The sequence below is a fragment of the Corvus hawaiiensis genome, chromosome 8, assembly GCF_020740725.1.
Source record: "Corvus hawaiiensis isolate bCorHaw1 chromosome 8, bCorHaw1.pri.cur, whole genome shotgun sequence".
Classification (NCBI taxonomy): Eukaryota; Metazoa; Chordata; class Aves; order Passeriformes; family Corvidae; genus Corvus; species Corvus hawaiiensis.
The window spans coordinates 29,987,503-30,002,583 of record NC_063220.1 but is presented as its reverse complement, the minus strand read 5'-3'; the positions used below and the strand labels follow the sequence as shown (position 1 = coordinate 30,002,583).

The 15,081-nt window shown below is 38.3% G+C and overlaps 1 protein-coding gene across 3 annotated transcripts in view; it reads right to left on the bottom strand.

Annotated features, from left to right (window-relative positions):
* The window catches only part of BICC1 (BicC family RNA binding protein 1), a 91,274-nt gene that overhangs the window by 11,221 nt on the left and 64,972 nt on the right, over positions 1-15,081 (bottom strand). For all 3 annotated transcript variants that reach the window (XM_048311540.1, XM_048311541.1, XM_048311542.1), the window contains 11 exons: positions 10,894-10,973; positions 9,577-9,735; positions 8,591-8,644; positions 7,580-7,774; positions 6,415-6,666; positions 5,003-5,134; positions 3,924-4,110; positions 2,373-2,531; positions 1,806-2,002; positions 1,369-1,510; positions 268-424 (listed from right to left, as the gene is read on the bottom strand). In XM_048311540.1, coding sequence (XP_048167497.1) covers positions 268-424; positions 1,369-1,510; positions 1,806-2,002; positions 2,373-2,531; positions 3,924-4,110; positions 5,003-5,134; positions 6,415-6,666; positions 7,580-7,774; positions 8,591-8,644; positions 9,577-9,735; positions 10,894-10,973 — 1,714 coding nt within the window. The remainder of the gene's footprint in view (positions 1-267; positions 425-1,368; positions 1,511-1,805; positions 2,003-2,372; positions 2,532-3,923; positions 4,111-5,002; positions 5,135-6,414; positions 6,667-7,579; positions 7,775-8,590; positions 8,645-9,576; positions 9,736-10,893; positions 10,974-15,081) is intronic.

The window sequence follows — 15,081 nt, the reverse complement described above, 5'->3', positions numbered from 1 at the left end:
TGACAAGGATCTCCGTTCTTTTTTGGGAGAGAAAAGACATTTTTTTAAACTCAAAGACAAATAGGATGAAAAAAAAGCATTCGAAGTCTGCAGTTATCAGACAAACTGGGGGCTAAATTAATGCCTAACGTGATGGAAAATCAAGGCCAAATTAAATCAGTTCTTTGAGTATCTTATGACTGAACCCTCCCTTCTATGTACAAAAACACGTGAAGTAATTTTGCATTGTGAAAGTTCCACTAATCTGTGTTTATACACTCAGCTTACTGTAAGTGGGAGTTTTTGGTGCCTTGCAGTAATTCCACCGTTTGCCTCTTGGCACAGGCCTGCTTGGAAGAGCTCATCATCTGCTTCAGGTCACTGGTGTTTGCTGAATGGGACGGACTGCGGGGCATGCCCACTTCTACAAAAGCATCGTTGCAACCTACAAGGCCAATAAAAGGAGAGTTAAACAACCACCCTGCTGTGTCCTAGTGAGCTTGCTGCAGGAATGATAACTATGGGAGAAAACCTCCTCCTCCTCCCTACAGGACCATCTTCAGGGATAACTCTTTGGTCAAGGTTAAGAAGTCAAGATGTGTATGCTCAAATGCAAAAAAAAGGTGTCAGTATTCACATATATAGTAGTCACACTAAGTATTTCCTTTTTTCAAATATTTATTTTAAGTAATATTAATTAATATTAAACGTGAAGACTGACAATTCAAAGTGACTAAGTATTCTGAAGAAATTTGATTTTATACCCGGTTTTAATAGACTTTGCCAGGTGCTCAGGTAGCTTCTGCTGGAATAAGAGCTCCCCCCACTTCAAGTATCTTTAGAACATGTTTTCACAAGCTTCAAGTGGAACTGGCTTTCCCTCCCTCCAAGAATGATGGGGACAGTTAAGCACTTTAGCTTTTAAAAGGCAGCATAACTGAAATGCTGTTGCAAAACATGCAAATAAAATTGTTTCCCAGTGTCTAGGTTAGATCTACACAATTTCCTGCAAAAACCTTCCCAGAGACATTAATTATTTGCTTTTGTTAAAAAGCAAAAATAAAACATCATTTAAACCAGAAGAGTTTAGTTACCCTCTGAGGATTTTAGTATTTTTGTACAGCAGCTTATCTCCCTCTGCTCCTAGGGAATAAGTAAAATGTTGCAAGTACATTTATGTTGATTTAAGGTGTTTCTATCAACAGCACAGCTCAGTTACTACAGGTTCTATTTACTTTCTTTGACAATGAATCTGAGATCCAGCAATCTTTTCCTTAAACATGGTTGCAAAAACAACTCTCAGAGAATATCTTCACATTTTTGTATCATGAAGTGTACACAGACTGTACAAACACTACCAAACAAAGGAATGCAATATCAAAATCTTACCTTCTTCACTATTTGCCTTGGCAGCTACTTGCTCTGAGGCCCCATGAGCACTTGTTTGCCTTACTGCATCACTGTGGTTTGTGGTCAACACATTTTCTCCCAGCGATGTGGCAGACAGTGCAGCATACTTGATATTTGAGGCCTGAAAAGATTGTCACAAATCACTGAGGTGATTTTTATGCTTAAGGAAATATCGAAACAATTTCCCTTTTCTATCTGTGCAGGATAACAAGGAATCTATTCCTGGAGAACAGTAAGAGAACAGTATGTTTGAATGTTCTATTTTTCAATCTTTAAGTCATGTTCAAATACACTGCTGTTTGTTTTTAAACTTAGAAGCTTTATGAATCTACTAATATAGCTAGTTTTCTCTTTCAGCTTTTCTTAGTAGAGGTCTAGTACAAAGAAATCTGGTTCTCCAGTATAGTATCACTTACCTTTACATGACCATTTAAAGAAGGGGAGCCTTTTTTGCTTTCTGATTGCATGCCATTAACGTGGACTTCAACAGGAGTCAAGCCTGGTGGTGGAGATGGAGTGTTTTGACCATAATTAGGCACTCCAGACAGCAGAATACTAGTTAAGGTTGCTTGGGCAGTAGATGGTATCATTAGGTGTGGAATAGCAGAAAAACCTGTAACAAAATTTGGTTATGTTCTGATTAAGTTTCTCATTTAACTTCCTCAGGCATTACACTACTTTATATAAATCTTTATGTAGCTATAATAAATTACTAAAAAGTTTCCATTAGAATTACATGCCAAAACCATAATGCTTTATCTGGGTAGGTTAACTTCATTTTCTACATAAAACAGATGGAAACACTGCATTTGACAGCATGTCATATATTAAGTTATAACTTTAAATTTGCATATTTATTCATCTGTGCTAAGTAAGTGTAGGAATTAAGGTTCCAAAGAATTAATGATTCTGGATTTGTCAACTGCCATTCTAATGACTTGGTGTTGCACAGTTCATTTAATTCACATTAAACTTCTACCGACCTGTGGTGTTTGTGTTAGCAAGAGATGTTGCCCATAATGTGGGACTGGGCGTGCCTGAACTTGGACTCTGCAAAGGGCTCACAGAGCTATTGAGGGCATTCAACAGAGAGTTTGGAGCAGTTGAGGTGTTGACTGACAGGGCTGTTGGACCTAGAAGGCCTGCAAAAAATCATGCAAGTAAATATTTAGTTAAGACTTACAGGAAAACATTCTTCACAAAAGTACCAATCGAAAAGAAACAGAACAAACCCCCATGAAGTGGCACCAGCCTGTATTTCACAAACAAATTGTAACATTAAACCTGCTGTTCATTTGGTGCACCATGCTTGTTCTTAAACTGGGCATCATATATCCAAGGAGAATTGGAGCATCTTTTATGTCCTTCTACTTCTCTTGTCACAACAAAGAGTCTGCACTGACTGCTTCTCAGCCCTGGCATCCCTTTGCATCCCCTCTGTTGCTTCTGATGGTTTGTTCCAAAGCAGCATCACAGAGACAAGAAAGCACCTGTACTGCACCACCTCACTTTCATTTCACACAATAACATTTCTCTCAGAAGCTCCTGTCAATTAACCACTACTTGCACACTAACAGCTATTCAATTCCTTTTTGCACCTTCGACACAGGCTGCAAATCATCCCCCAAATGCACTGATCAGTCCCAAAGCATTCCCCCAAACCAGCTCTTTGTGTAAGAGCATTCACAAAGCAGTTCAGCACTACACACTGAAAAGGTAAAAAAACCCAACCCCCCAAAATGCAGCATGACAAGAACAGTCACAGAAGCAGCATTAAAAATCACAGTCAAATGGCACAAACACTTTCTCCTGTGTGACCCTAGGGAAGCATGTGACATGGAACTACACAGCACTCCCGCATGGCAGTCACAAGGGACAACGTTGGTTACATGAGAACTCAGAGTTTCAAGAATTTGTGTCAAGATTTGTCACTGGTTTCCTTTGGGACTGCTTGTTTTTTCTATCTATACACTTCTGGTACAAAGGTATTTGCAGAGCTTGAAAAAAAAAATAGCAATTCCAGTCTGGACTATGAGCTGCTTCTACAAAATTATGTTAAGATAGGAAGCTTACTCATTTCTGTCCTAAATTTCAACTGATAAGTAAGGTCTAAGCTAGAAGCACGTGGATCCCTCAATTACAGTGAGATACTGAACTGAAATGTGGCGTTTGCTATGCTAACTTTCATGGTATTGTTGACAGGCTTCAGTACCCACCCAAATTCAGGACAGCCTGAGACATCATACACCCAAAGAAGCTGTAAAAGCCATGTCCTGCCTCACCTGTATTTCCCTGCCTTACACTTTCAGCTGAGTGGTTTGCGTGTTTCCATAGATTTTTCTACAGGGATGAGTCCCAAACCTGATTACAAAAGCCTTGGAGAGGTTTTATAACAACCAGAAACTGTTGCAATTCTCCAATGCTTTAACACGGTTCGTTATGCAAAACACACATCTGCTCTTTTTTCCTAGTACAAGTGAATTAAGTTTCAAACAAGCCTATATCAAAAAAATATAAATATAATGAATGCATACCAAGTCCAGTGAGTCCTAGCCCTGCTGAGGACAAAATATCCAAACCAGGACAAGACAGACCAACAGGGCATGAGACAGTAGAGGGATTTGATACTATGGTGACTCCGCTACTTTCAAGTCCCAAGAGGCATTTCCGTGCCTCGTACATATTTAAGGCATTTCGTTCAACGCTTTTTACAATCACAGACTGCAGGGAAAGAAAACAACACCAACAAAGGAAAACCAGTGAGTAACGCTTCTCCTTAACACGGATAGTTCTTCATACTCCTTCATGGCTACCACAACCACAGCAGTGTGAGACAGCATGAGCTAACATCCAGTAGCAACTATCCAAATTCAGGAAGTTCAGGACAGTAAGACTAGTGATTTCATAAGGATTTGAAGTGAGAATGATGGAAGACCTCTCTAAGAAAATTAATTACTATCATATCTTGGTCCTTTTTGGTAGACCAAATGTTAAGCACCTCAAAGCTAGAGAGCCGAATCAATAATTAATATCTTATCTTCTCTTTTCAAGCTTTGTAGCTTGAAGTGGACAAAAAACCTAGTTGTTCGTATTAAATTCCCCTACTAAATTCATAGCTGTCTGAGAATAAAGTAATAAGTGCCTGGAAAATGAAATTACAAAACCCCATTGCTTCTTGTACATTCTCTACAGGATGTGTCTTTGTATTGATTTTATATATCCCTACACAGGGAAGCTCACATACTGACACAATGGAACGATCATTTAAAATTTTAAAACTTCTGCCTGCTTGGGCATTGTATACAACATGGATGACTACAAGAGTCCCCTATCCATACTGGCCTGAGTATTTTACAATAAACACCTCCCACTGCCTTTATCAGTATATTCTATACAAAAGCTAATTTCTTCATTACTAAGCATTTAATAAAAGTCAAAACACCCTAGAGCAGAGCTGCTGGATCATTTAAACTGATATTTCAAGCATTAAATACATATGGCTTTCACAAGTTTATGATCCATTAAACTGGGGAGGAAGAGCACAAATATCAACTCATCAGCTCTGAAACTCTGCCACGAAAGCCTAAAAGGAAAATATTAGCTTTGTACAAACCTTGCTTGGTTGCTTTGGCTTAGGCTTAATGCTTATGAAGACATCTAACTGCTCCATTAGCTGTGTTATAAACTGTGGTTCTACTTCAATTTCTTCCTTCATATCAAACATGAGCACGAGGGGAAGGCAACCCTGAAAAGAAAGGCACAAAAAATCCTAGCACTTGTAACTGACCATTTTCCCACGAAAATGTTAGCAATAAACTGAACTGTAGATATTGTAACATTTACACATCATGATGCAAGGAAATTTCTGTAAGTTCAGAAAAAAGAGCAAGGATGAAATTTTAGGGAAAGCTATTTCCTTGTATGCAGGCATACAGGTGTATCTTCCTGCCCTGGGATGCTAAACAAACAGTTTGGGAGCACAAGGGTGAAATGTTTTACTGAATATTTGACATTCCAGTCTGCACATACGCACACTGAGTAGTTATTTATACAGACTTAGAGGGTGCCTGGAAGATTCAAATTCAGAAACCACGATTACTTATTAAACCAGAACCAAGTCTTGTCAGGAACTGATGGCAGGACACTCATACTAAAAGTCTCCCGTCAGACTATTTGAAATAAGGATACATACTTCTACAAAATCTCTAAGTTACCATTGCCAAAGTCTTAACTTTTACCTTTCTCTTCCCCATTCCAGATCAGCTACATAAATATTTTCTAGGGATATGGATAACACCTGTAACACACTTAAAATACTAAAGCTTTAGCGTAAAACCCCCCCAAAACTGAATGGTCCCGTCCTCCCACATTTTGTCCATTAATATTCACATGTACAAAAAATGTGCACATACATTAGTACTAAAATAATGGCTAAAGGCTCCTGTGAAGCTTAAAGATCAATGTATCAAAAATCTCTACAAATAATGACATTCAACACCAGAGCTATTTTTATAAAAGGCCTCATGGAATTGTCGCTATGGTATTATAAAGAAGGTAAGACTGCAGAATGAGTAATTATTTCCTATGGTTTCCCAATTTCATTGGAAACTTGCCTACACGGGAACTAAGCAATTCCTGACATTTCCCCTCAAAAGAAACCTATTTACCTGACAAACATAGAAAAGGCAGGTTGGCAAAATAAAACATAACCTGTCACCCAACACCCACAGAACATTTCAGAAATCTGCCTCTACTCAGAGGCATATTGTTATTGTAAATTTAAATCACTTATGCGGCATTTATATTACCAAGGTTATTTTCCAAGTCATGTTACCAGAGATTACAAATACTTTCAATAACTACAAACACTGACAAAACCCTGACAAAAACTGAGCTGTTTGCAGTGTGAATAGCAATCCTTCCTCTCTGTGGCTAATTTACATTTGACTTGTAAATAGATGCAGAGTGAGCATATTTTCCGTGATCTGGCAATTTTTTCCCACAAGTTTCACTGAAAGTATTTACCATGAGATATTGCCTGGCAAGACAGACAGACTCAATTGTGCCCTGGAGGTAGACAGTGGATTTCTTCTGTGGGTTACTAGGGTCAGGGAAGTGGATCTGAGCACCAGTCCTCTGCATGATATGTTTGATGTTGCTGCCGTTTCGACCCATCATAAAGAGATGATGCTGCGCTGCGATGTCGAGCTGTGTGCTCACAGGGATTGCAGAGGCCAGGCTCCCAGCCAGGTGTTCCAGGAGCATGGCTGTTCCTTCCTGGGGGGAATGGGAGAAACCAGTGAAACAGTGCTTACAGGCACACAGAACAACATCTCTGGTTGCTTCCTTGCTTGTCATGCGCTCCACAGGCAAGATAAAGAAAATATTGTTGGGTTTAAAACCAGAATTGATCTGTTAAAGGTAACAAATGCACCAAACTCTACCCATTACTCCCATTTTATAGCCAAATGCAGCATTTAATTGCCACTCTGTAAAAGGCAGTAAGACAATGCTGCATGGTTTGGTCCCAACAGGGACCATACAGGCAGTTGAAGTCAACAGAGATTTATCTGGGTAGGTACACTTGCAAAACTTGGCCTTTCAGTGTTGGTCTCAGATGTTCTTACTGGCTTCAAATACACCCATCTGGGACTGGATCAATCTCTCATACTGCCAGTTCCTAACAAGAACACTTTTATACTTTATTAAGGTGAACAGGCTCCTGGCAGTTCCTTGCCTTGGCTGTCAAATTCACATCTCCCAGTGCTGGATTTGCAAGAGCAGTTTTATTGACTAATTGGGCAACTTCTAAGGTTATTTATTTGTGTGCATGAGAAGAACTCAGCATGAAGAATTTGAGGTGGGAAGTGTTTTTGTTTGCATTGTTTTTGGATTAAAAGATGGGTAAGATCAGCACATATTCCAGGATTGCTGGAAACCTGAACAAGTGTGCAGGAGATGAGCACCAGATGAAAACCTTACCACAAACAATGCTAAATCCCAAACTTGAAACTATTTTCTGTGCATTTTTACACTTCATTTATATCAATTAATATAGGAAAAGATTCAAACCCTCAGGGTTTGCAAGTGATTATAAAATAACATGTACTGATGAGGCAGGATATACCATCTCAGACATCTAAATTATAAATATGTGACATTCAGAAACCTACTCAAGAGCAGAGATTACCTTCACAGCACTAGTGTTGTTTTGTGACCCTCTGACAATGACTGTAGCACCATACATTCGAGAGCGTTGTTTGAAGGAAACTGAAATGTTGTATGTTTGACATATGTGCTGAATGGTTGGAGAATTAGGATCTGGGATGGGTTGGAGAATTCCAGCAATAGGCAATTCAAACATGAGTACCAATGGAAGCAGCTCCTACAACAGTAATGAAGAGTAGATATTGAAAACCAGAGCCATGCACACTAAAAATGCAACAGTTTTATTCCTCAGTCATAAGGTACAGGCCAGTGATGATTAAACTGACATAACACATCCTCTGCCCAGAGTTCATCGATAAAAATATCGTACTGTCACTTGGAAAAAAGCACCTCTTTTTCCAGGGATACTAGAGTGGGGGTTTTTTGCATAGGCTTTTTGGAATTTTGTTTGGTTGATTTTTTTCCTCCAAAATAGCAGGAGCATTTGGAACAAGGTTGTGTGACATGTCTGGCTAAAAAAATTGCAGTGAGCTTTTGGTAATTTATTTGACTTTTCATTATCCATGCCAAAATACACTTAAGAGTTAAAACTAGAAGGAAAAGATAGAAAATAGCTACATGTGGAGAATGACACTGAATTATTTACACAAATTATACATGAAAATGGTTAAAACGTAAGAAGCTGAAACTGCCTTTCCCAAGTCACAGATTCACATAGGATGCCTGAGATTCCACAGGCCATCTGTGGTGGGTAAGTTAAGATGTAATTTTCTACACAGTATGGAATTAATTTACATCTTGCTTAGAGTGTAGACTTCGTGTTCAAGACCCACCTTGGGCTAGTTAAAAATTCGGCCAGAATGTGAATCACTGTTATAATACCCTGGGCATGTTTCCCATATGGATACTCACATTTGTTCCTACATTTCTGCTGTCACTACACAGAGGCAGACAACCCTAGGGTTCCCCAAACTATGCATTTTTTCCCTGTCAGATGTTTTCAAGTGGACACTACAAAGAGCTAGAGCATTACCCGAATTCTGACTCTTGCAGACTCCACTCCAGCTGGCTGTCCTGCAATAGACACCTGGAAGAGCAAGAATATAGAAAATATTGCATCATATTTTCAAATGAGGCATGGAAAAGTTATTCAGATAGCTGTGCTCTCCTTAAAAAAAAAAATCTAAAAAAAAAAAATCAATACTTATTTCACACCTGGCAGCACCTGAGAACTATAACCAGTATTAAAAAAATAATCTCTGCATGTTACAGCATCTAGGTTACATATGTTTAAGCAACTAGAAAAAAAGGATACATCAAACAATACAGTGGTTTAGGTCAAATAATGGAATTACTACTGTATATATATGTTCAAATGCTAATATTCAACAACTGTAGGTTTTCTTGAATGTTTTGAAATTACTCTATTTTGCTCAGCAGCCATTAGGATGCACAAGAGGGAATTCTAAGTACAAGGACGAGAGACTTGAAAGTAAACATTCCACCAACATTAGCAGCAGGAAAGATGTACAATTCAGGCTCAATGACTTACTCCAATGAAGCTGAACTCTTACAATAGGACATTCATTTCTGCTGGCTGTCTGCTAAGTTTAGTCTTCAACTAAGTTACACCATAAGCAAAAAGCACCAAAAAAATCAATCAATATGCTGAATAAGTCATGTGTTGAACAGGAAAAAAAAAAAATTACAAAAGCAGATTTTTTCCTACCACTTCCCTACCATTCACACTAAGTTGTTGACTTCCGTATGTGCAGAGTAATTCTAGCTTAAAAAAATTAAAATGATTCATGAGCCATCACAAATTGTTTCCATCTGTTTTTAAAGATTTGCTCACTTAGGAAGCTCTGTGCTTTCCACACTGAGTAAATACCAAAAATCTATTTCCCTGAACATGAACACACCATCCTCAAAAAACCCAAATTGATGAGAGAAGTTTAGAAATGTTTTATACTCTCAGGAATTGCGATATAAATGAGTTCAGTACTAAACAACACTTACTTGGTTGCTTTTCTCTGCTTGATTGTTCCTATTTGAGTCTGGAAAATGGATATGGCATCCCGTTTCCTCCATCACTTTTTTAATATTATTGCCACCTTTACCTATCACATGAGAATGTTCTGTATGTGAAACATCCATCTTCAAGGTTACCCGATTGCTCTGGAAATCAAGCACCCACGGTTAGACTTGGTCACAGCAGAACCCGAGTATTTAAGTTTTTAAGAGTAATGTAACTTCAAGACTGACACTCAAAACTGTATTTCCGAAGTATTTTTGCCATTGCTTAACTTCTGCTCAAGGATGTTTTTAATATTAATCAGTTGGATGTTAATTTGGTCTTGTTTTCTTTCTAGTGAGGAAACAACAAATACCCCAAAAGATGCATCTTCAAAAAATGTCTAAGCCATTTAAAATACCCCCAAACTTTCATCAACAGTGACTTAAGTGTCCTTTTGCAATTTATTCTAATTTCTTTTAATTCTGTGTTCTTTCAACTGAAGCCACGCACCCCTGTTTGATCTGAAAAGCTCACATTATGAAGACTTTGCAAATCAAAGCCATGGGACCAAGTAACGGTGTTTTTTCTTCCTTAAATTTTTTTGGTACATGAATTTTTAAAATACACAAACACTGCCTACAGCTATTCTTAAAAGCTCTATTTTTAACAGCCCATAATAATGTTGTTAAAAGTTGTTCAACAAGTGGTGCTTATCACTTGAGCGTTCCCTTCGGCAATCTGCTCAGAGAACCAGGAGGGTGTCATACAACTACACAGGAGCCATACACACTGCCCCAAAAGGGCTGCTGATGAATTAAAATAATTTCTGATGAACAGAAGGGACCCCATGCCAAAAATCTAGATGCTTTAGAAATTCTGGTCCTGATGTTTCAGAGTGTAAGAATTAGGCAAGAGTTAAACTTTAAACTGCATAAATGCTCCTAAAATTGAATTTCAAAGAGGAACAAAATTTTAGGTTCTCTGACGTGGTTGCATAATCTACTGCTTGCAGTGAAGCTGTATTTCAGATTTTAAAGAAAAACCTCAATTCAATGAACAAGCCACTTATGCTTTTAGCCATATGGCTGGAAATATTATTTCTATATAATTCAGATCTGGAAAAGCTGCTTTAAGCAAGTCTTTTCTTGCAAAATGTTTAAATATGTGGGTATACACCAATATCAACATCTGCAAGGCATATATTGGAGACTTTGCTTCAGAGCGTCCATAAATACCTTCTCTTGAAATGTGCCTATTAAAGAGATCAATGTCACCACAAAATTAGGGGCTAAGGTGTCATTCTAAGAAAATTCTCTTACTTTTGTGTCCAAGACAGACATGATTTTCTCTTTTGCTTCTTTAACATTTTCTTTTTTCCCAGAAACTTTAATATGGGGATCTATAAAAGAAATAAACTTGTAAGAAAAATACAGTAAAATAGCTATAAAAAAATTTCCTCACCGCTCAAATCAATTTGAGCTCCTTATTTATAACCCACCGATAAACTGTACCACCACAGCCTTTGGGATTCAGCTGAAGACCAAATGTCTTATTCCATCCCTTCAGCCCCACAATTAGGATTACCAGATGAATTTAGTAAACACGAGAACCAACTTAAAATAAATAGAAATCCAATCCCAAATGTATATCACAGTACCATAAACACTGTCTGCAATACAATTATGCAGCTAAGGTCTTCTCAAACAAAAAGTAACAGCGGACAGCTCAAAGCTTTTTGGCAGCCCACCAAACTCAAACTCTCCCTCATCATCACTTCATTATATTTAATTAGTCTCTAGAAATATCCTTTGCAGTTCTAACCTGGCATTAAAGGTGTCTCCACCTAAAGTCTTCTGATTGCTGTTATCAAATGAAATTTAAATGAGACTTTAATAAAACAAATCGCTGAAGTGTAAAGTACAGAAATTAGCAGGAACACCAGCTGATGGTGGGTTTTGACCAGTGAGATCTAAAATTTTGATTCTACAGCCCACATGACAATTTTCAGTCCATTTCCCTTAAACAACATAAGGTGTTGGGCTGAGCTACCAGGTGCAGTTCTGATCCCATAATATACACCTGGCCAGAAGGTACAGACCCAACTCTGGAACTAAATCAAGTATCAATTATTCCAAGTGTGAAAATCACACATCAGCCAGTTTAGCAGCACCATCTGGTGTCCAGGAGCACGAAGTGCCACAGTGCAAAATCACTGTCAAAACATTAAATATAAGTTCAATTAAAACAAACAAAGAAATGCCCAACTACCACCCATATTTATTATTAGTAGAAACAAGGGTACGATATTGCAGGTGATGCCTCTTTCCCCTGCTCTTCAGTCATCTGCCCTATTGCAGTGATCTTTTCTCCTGTGATGCAATGGACTGCTCTCAAAAAGAAACTCTCAACCCTCTTCTGACTCTTGAATTAATGTAATTCATTATGCTAGACAAATACATACATCTTAGGGAATATAAAAGTAAATATATTCTCAGTGGCAGGAGAAAACAGCTGTAATGCAATGTATCTGCCTTTCCCATCATCTCAAGTGATTGAAATCACTTCCCTAGTAAAGAAATATTGAATAATACAACTTTAGGTTGTAAACCTGTACTATTCAGCTGAAAATTGAAACTCGAAGTCATGCCTGGATACTCTTTTCATTCCAACAGTAAAAATAAGCCTCTGGTCTTTACCACTGAGAAGTTCTGAGCACATTCAGCTGGGGATAAAGAAACACTCAAGGAACAGAGGATTCACTGCCAAGTTTCATGAAAGTCAAGAAAAATGCAGCATTTTGAGTTCCGAGAAACAGAAATATTTTATTTTTCAAAACGGAAAAACTGTAGTCACAAAAACATCGTACGCGCATAGAATCTACAGAAGCTTCAAAAATCTGCTGCTTCAGCCTTTCACAATGGAGCAAAGTAAAACAAAAAGCCAACAAAATAGTCTTAAGGGCAAATTTTCTTTTCTTTTTTAAGTTGTCAGGAAGCCATGTGGTTCTAATGCATTTAAGCTGTGAATGATATTTGAAGTGGATGTCGCCGTCAGAAATTCCCAGCAGCAGATTCTAGCACACTGTGTGTGCTCCAAGTGCTCTTTAGATGCAACCAGGAAAAACACAAGGCCAGACCACCACCACCACTGTGGAGCTGCTTTTCATGTATCCACAAACATTCTATTTAAATACACATTTGATTATACGTAGGAAAATTACCTGAAATCAAGCCCGGCATCCTCTTAGTACCAAAGGAGATTACTATCATTCCATAATACTATTTGCTCACCCATGGGTGAAAATCCATTTCAGAACACCCGTTTTTTCCATTTCTCATCTCAGTTGGACATCTCTTTTCTGTTGATAGTGACAGCTTCAGCCAAACATCCTGTATTTCTACACTTATTGTTTATTCTTTTTAGATGAAAAAACTCAGTTGCTCACTTTAAAAACAAAGCCAAAGAAGAACCCACAAAGCAAGAAAGAATCCACTGATGCCGGTGATAATTCTAAAATATGCTACCAAATCTTTCAAAATTGATCTTAAGTACCCTTTCCTTACTTGACTTCTTCCCAAGGACACAGTGGTTGGAAATGTAAATGAAGCAGGTCAGTTTAAGTTAAAGAAATTCTTCCATTGAGAGCTGTTCACTCTTTCCTTCAGTGAAACACTATTTAAACACAACCTCATCAAACTTTGCCTGAAAAGAGTTACTTGTAACTAAAAGATTTTGAAGTATTTGAACTGGACTTGCATGAGTTCAAAGCACTTTGAAACTACGTATGATCTGCTGGGAAACTCAGAAGTACACAAATAACAATCAACAAACAGATCATGTCAGGGATCAATTAAAAATTTAGAGACACAATTAGATCATAATAACCTGATTTTCTGTGTATTACAGAAACTAAATTTCTTAATATAGCTGTGGAAACAAATAGCTTGTTTGCTTTGCAGCTGATTCCACAGATTAACAGTTACATTTCATTTAGAAAAAAAAAATCCTACTTTGTCTTAGTACTAAGACAAGATTCCTTGTTGGATAAAGCTCTACATTTAATATTTGAAATACCTACAGGTGTGAGGGCAGCAATGCACTGTCAAAGCCCCCAGAAATATTGCTGGCACACTCAGAAGTGTGAAGAGGACTGTCAGGCACAGAACTGTAACAAGTTGTGATGTGTGTCCAGTACTGACGGTGCAGAGAAGCACAAACTGGCACTCCAGCCGTGATCTACACTGATCCACGTGGCCACAGCACCTGCACCAGCTGGGGCCACAACAATGCCACTTTTTTCCAGGTGATGCTATGTCATTCCTCATCCCTAAGGAACACCTAAGTTTGATACCTGTTCTTACTGGGGGGGGGGGGGGAAGGAATCACACTTTTTTTTAAGCTCCTGAATACAACTGGAAGTATATTTCATGTAAAACCAGAGAGAGAGCAAAGAACAGGTGCCTACCATAAATAAAGACACGAGACACCCCAGCTCTGCAAACTATTTGCAAACACAGAACAAAGGCTTCAGAAGAGGTCCGTGTGCTAGAAGCATACAAGGCTTTAACACTTTAAATAAAGTGTAGTGTCAGACCCTGGAAAAGGTTTTTAACTCTTAAGAAACAACATGATTAGTGTCTTGCAAACTATTAAAAATGCCATTGTATAGTGAACCACCTCTTCCATCCATTTTGAAGGGCAGTATATTTTTCTTAGGAATGGAAAAGAAAAATTTAATTTCAACAGGCTTTTCTCTGTCCTTCTCGAGAACGGAGGAATATTTACACAGAATAGAAAGCTGAAGTTACACAACAGACACTGCTGGAAATTTTTCTCAACAGTCTTCATTTTGCCAGACTCCTGCCTTCAAGTGGTCTTTTATTGCTCCTATCCTCAAATTCCTCACTCCACACTTTGGCAGAGTTTCACCTCCTCAGTCTTTGTCCACAGCTATACCAGCAAGCCTCCAGCTCTATTGCTGCTATTGTGTGTCACACTTCAGCAAACAAAATAAAATTCCTCCAAGCAAAAATATGTCTGTGCCAGTGCAAATGCATCTACACCAACTCTTGCCAGGCAAGAAATATTTCAAATAATTAAGCCATTTAACTGTGTAGGCCTCTCCTGCAGTCCAATGTACATTTAATATCTGGGGGAGCTCTTCAGACCATAGCTATGCATCCAGCTTGTTTACAGGATGAACAGCCTTGACTTAAGCAACACAAATACCACTACCCTAAAAATAGCCAGACAACTGGGCAACACCAGGGCAGATGACAGTCATTCCTAATGAGTGGCTGATTAAGATCTGAATAGCCCAAGAGTATTACTGAACTTGAGCCATTCAAACAAAAAGACAAGAGACCCAGCATTTTTAAGGGACAAGTTATGGAAGTGTCTGACCCAAAAGTACCAGCAAAACACACCAAGTCATGTGAGAAGTTAAAATAAAAAGAAAAAAACCCAAATTAACAGGCAGAAGTTGGTATGTTCTCATCTGAAAGGGC